The sequence below is a fragment of the Crocuta crocuta genome, unplaced genomic scaffold (genome assembly GCF_008692635.1).
Source record: "Crocuta crocuta isolate KB4526 unplaced genomic scaffold, BGI_CrCroc_1.0 scaffold531, whole genome shotgun sequence".
NCBI classification, from domain to species: Eukaryota; Metazoa; Chordata; class Mammalia; order Carnivora; family Hyaenidae; genus Crocuta; species Crocuta crocuta.
Genome location: NW_027531997.1, coordinates 2760496 through 2765493, shown reverse-complemented (window position 1 = coordinate 2765493; position 4998 = coordinate 2760496). Strand labels below are relative to the sequence as shown.

General features: G+C 35.8%; 1 protein-coding gene across 1 annotated transcript in view; it reads left to right on the top strand.

Moving 5' to 3' along the window:
* The first annotated feature begins 585 nt into the window (after nt 1–585).
* Nucleotides 586–4998, top strand: part of HTR2C (5-hydroxytryptamine receptor 2C) — a 127126-nt gene continuing 122713 nt past the window's right edge. The window contains exons 1-2 of the mRNA XM_077775172.1: nt 586–620; nt 3481–3794. Of these exons, the coding sequence (XP_077631298.1) occupies nt 586–620; nt 3481–3794 (349 nt within the window). The remainder of the gene's footprint in view (nt 621–3480; nt 3795–4998) is intronic.

The following is a 4998-nucleotide window of genomic DNA, read 5'->3' as shown; positions in this document are numbered from 1 at the left end:
CCTCTCTCTGGCCCCCTCAAAATAAATACATAAACTTAAAAAAACACCTATTTTAGTTTTCCATGTTCCAGGAAGATGAAACCTTTGCTACATGCTAGACTTGCTACTTAATTATGACACACAAAATTTCCCCCTATGCTTTGTAAATTTAGAAGCATATATTCTTAATTTCTTTCTCCAAACACTGATCGAAAGCTATGTATGTATACTCTAAGAAGAGATTTAGTAGAAGTCGCATATAAATAGAGAGTGCACAAGAAATTTTTAAGAAAACTAAAAAGAAGAAAATAAAAAATATGAAGGTTGTATATTGGTAAATAAATGAAAATGTCATTCTCTGCCATTTTTTGTCACTTAGGCTATAACATGCTTACCTGTTTGCTAAATTTGTAGTGATTGTTTCTTATCACTTAATAAGTATATTTAAGTTTACTTAATTGGTTGTAATGCAAGTTATTTGGACATTGAACTAATTTTCTTCTTCTTTTTTCTTTTTCTCTCTCCCCAGAAAGGATGGAGTTATGAAATCAATCTGTTACATTTCTTCTCAATTTTAAACTTTGGTTGCTTAACACCGAAGCAATCATGGTGAACCTGAGGAAAGCGGTGCATTCGTTCCTGTAAGGATGTTATTACTTATTATTTTTTTAAAAGAGAACTCTTTTAATGGTAGCTTGCTCCAAAATGTTAAAAGGGCTTTTTTATATGATCGTTCAGCTGTATTTGCTTCTAATTGTAGAAATGACGTGCAAGTCATAGTCTACTATTATGGGTGTTTCCTCTTCAAAAATAAATGGAAAAAGCTCCGATAACTTGGGCTTCAATTAAACACAACCGCTTATGTATTAAAATGAATAATATGGCAATAAGATCTTAAATTCAAAAATAATTCCATTGTTCCGGGTTGCTTTCTCCATGGTTCAAATGTAGAAAGGAGAAAGGTCCTTTCCTTTTCCTTCCTGCGTGGACTACACAACCAAGAGCATAAAATGTCTTTATAAGTTTCTGTTTTTATGAAGAATGGATGAGGGGCACCTGTGTGGCTCAGTCGGTTAAATGTCTGACTCTTGATTCGGTTCAGGTCATGATCTCACAGTTCAAGAGTTTGAGCCCCACATCAGGCTCTGTGCCAACAGCACAAACAGCGCAAAGCCTGCTTGAGATTTTTCTCTGTCTGCCTCTCCTCTGCTCGCGCGCTGTCTCCCTTTCAAAATAAATAAATACACATAAAAAAAAAAAGAATAGCTGAGGTTGCAAAAGAATGGGTCAGACGTCAGGGAGTAGAGGTTGGGGGATGTAGCTAGCCAAAGGAAAACAATGCCATCCTCCAAAGTCTTGATTCAATGACCCAGTAATTAAGGTCAGTAGAATGTAACATAAGGGAAACAAGAATTGGATTCGAGTACTGGGCAATTCTAAATGTAATTTAAGCCCAGTATATCTTCTTTCTAATTTAAGCAAATGGGTTGCTTTATCCTAAACCCACTCTTTAGGAATGGGGGCCTGGAAAAAAATTTACTGAGGGCCTATTATGACAAGGGTACTATTTTCAGGACTTTACATGCATTATTTAATTTTCACAACAATCGCACGATAGAGGACATCCTTGTATAGATGCAGAAACTGATGATCTGAGAGGTTAAAGTGACGGGTCAAAAAATCATTGGGGCCGTGAAGTTAGAAAATCGACCCCATGCCCAATGCGACAAATAATCAACACTGAGAGCAAATAATTTGCTTCTATTTATTTGGTCCTTTATTTCAATAATTTCTATTCACACTAATCGCAGATTACTTATGATATAGATTTTTTTGAGTCATCTATTATTTTAGCTAATTTTTGTGTGTTCCAGGAAAATAATACAACCAGCACTTGAAAGGATTTACAGATTATTTGAAAAAAAAATTACTATGTATGTCACCCTCTGCATGTTGCTTAGAATGTCAGGTAACCGACTAATGAGCAAGTTATGGTAAGCAAAATGTCTGAAATACTAGTTTTCTATCCTTTGCAGACTGAGAGAGTCAAAATATTTTCACAACTGCTTCGTTATCTTAAAAGACATATAAACATATATTACCAAGATATTGAGAGAAATGATTTTTAAATCCTCTAGAAAATCATTACCATGTTTTACTTGAATTTTCACACGCTAATAATCTTTCAGGCCAAATGTTCCAGTCTAAGTTTAGAAAGTATAGCGTGGGTGCAATTTCATGTGTATAATATTAGTGATCATTATGATAATCGTAATCAATTAACAACCACTACATATAGTATAGCGGCTGCTTAAGATTTATAAGATAAGTAGTACTGAACATACAGAATGCACAGAAAACATAGAATGTACACTCACAGATAATCCTTGCTTTTAAGCAGGAAACAGTGAATATGCTTGTCTTTCTTTTCTATTTTATTCGTGAAAATAAAAGTTNAGTACACTCTGAAAAGGTGCGTAATGGATGGAACCTCCAGAAATCTCATATTACCACTGGGGGAAGTTAAATTGGGGCAAGCAAACATAACCATGTCCATCTCTGTTGCGTGAGTTTGCTACCTGGCCTGCCATTCCTACTAGTAGAATCTGCGAAAGCACGGTCATGAGAAATGCACATTTTAAATGACCTAAGAGATTTTGTATCCAGCACAGGAAAAGCAGCGAACCCATAGGAATTGATCATCCCCACATATCATTCATTTTCTAGCCTGGCGCAGGGCCCAGAAAACATAGGACAGAAATGAGGAGAGTGTTAGACAGAAGGAAAGTCTATTAATATGTATGGACCAGCATAAAGTCACTCTGCAGCTGTGAGAAGGTAAGAAGAGATCTAGAAAGAACTCTTTTGGGTTGCCAAAACTCACTCTCCCACTTCCAACATCTTGCCTTAATTTTGCCTGATGACAATTTATCCCTTCTTAGCTTTTCATTTAAAAAGGCAACGTTCAATTTTCTTGTCACAGTGCTGGATACTTAAAGGAAAATCTCCTTTCATTCTGTTGTCATTTGTCTCAGAAAACATCTAGAGGAAATGAATATTTAAAAAATATAAAAACAGACCATTACAGCAAATCAAACAGTACTGTGGCTTTATATTGCTTGTATAGAGTAAAAGTCTAAGACACAGGCTTTGAAATCAGTGGGACCTGCCCTTGCCACTTAGCGGCCCAGATTGCCTTGAGAAAGTTACTTCGCCTCTCTGAACCTCAGTCTCCTCATCTACATAATGGGTATAAACCAATACTGACCCCATGAGGTTGTTGTGTGAGATCAAATGAGATTCTATGTATTGCGACAAATTTAGTGCTTGACTCATAATAAGCTCTCAATAAAAGCATCCCTTCGATAGAAAGAAGAAATACTGAGATTGAATTAAGAGAGCAGAAATAATGATGATGGTAATGATTGTTGAAGGAAAAGCAATTTATTGCGTATAAGCAATACAATATGTACCTGATTATTTTCTTTTCTTAATTTTCAGCGTGCACCTCATTGGCCTACTGGTTTGGCAATTCGATATTTCTGTGAGCCCTGCAGCAGCTATAGTAACTGACATTTTCAATACCTCCGATGGTGGACGCTTCAAATTCCCAGACGGGGTACAAAACTGGCCAGCACTTTCCATCGTCATAATAATAATCTTGACAATAGGTGGCAACATTCTCGTTATCATGGCAGTAAGCTTGGAAAAGAAACTGCACAATGCCACCAATTACTTCTTAATGTCCCTAGCCATTGCTGATATGCTCGTGGGACTACTTGTCATGCCGCTGTCTCTGCTGGCAATCCTCTATGGTAAGTACAATTTTATTACTTTTTTTTTTGACTCTCAGATTAGATCATAAGTATCATGGTAAACACCTATATGGTTAATTATTCTACTTGCATCCTTTGGAAAATGAAGAAAAAAGCCAACTGCGTGACAGAAGAATTGGATGTGTATACCATATTCATGAAATAAGTCAGTAGCAGAGTCTTAAAGCAAAACAAACATTTTCTGATATGTTAAAATCATCCAGAGATACTCTATGGCTCAATCTCACTTGTTAACAATGGCAGTTGCCATGCAATGTACAAAATGGGGCAGTGACAGAAACATGTTCTCACTTGTATGTCCTGGGCAGTACACACTCTCCTGGATCACCTCTTATACAAAGAAGGAAAAAAAGACTCATCGTCTTTGATAAATATATTTTAAGTGATCCCTTTAACTGTTGGCAAACTAAGTGCTTGGCACATATTAAATACTTAATAACAGCTATTCTTCATGGTGTCTATAATTTATGCAGTTTTTACAAGGTGATGGAGGATAACAGCTTAATTACTAATCATGTAAGTGCCAGGTCACATTATCACAATAAAATCCAGACATTTGAAGTTTTCATAATACTGATTTTAGAGAGGCTTTTCAATGTTTCTTTTTCATTTTGTGCCATCTCTTTACCCTATTCATTTCATATTTTGTTTTTTTTATTCACATGTAATTAACATACAGTGTTATATTAGTTTCAGGTGTACAGTATAATGATTGAACAATTCTATGTTTCTCAATGCTCATCAAGATAGTAGTATTCTTACTCCCTTCACCTATTTCACCCATCCCCCCACACACTTCACTCTGGCAAATACCAGCTTGTTCTCTGTATTTAGGAGTCTAGCATTTTTAAATTTTTATTTATCTTTTTTCTTTGTTTTGTTTCTTAAATTCCACATATAAGTGAAATCATATGGTATTTGACTTTCTCTGACTGACCTCGATTAGCATTATACCCTCTAGGTCCATGCATATTGTTGCAAATTACGAGATTTCATTCTTGTTTATGGCTGAGTAATATTCCATACTATCCATAAGCCACATTTTCGTTTATCAATGGGCACTTGGGTTGCTTCCGTAACTTGGCTATTGTGAACAATGCTGCAGTAAACAGAGGGGTGCATATATGTTTTGAATTACAGTTTCCATTTTCCCTGGGTAAATACCCAGTAGTGGAATGTCTGG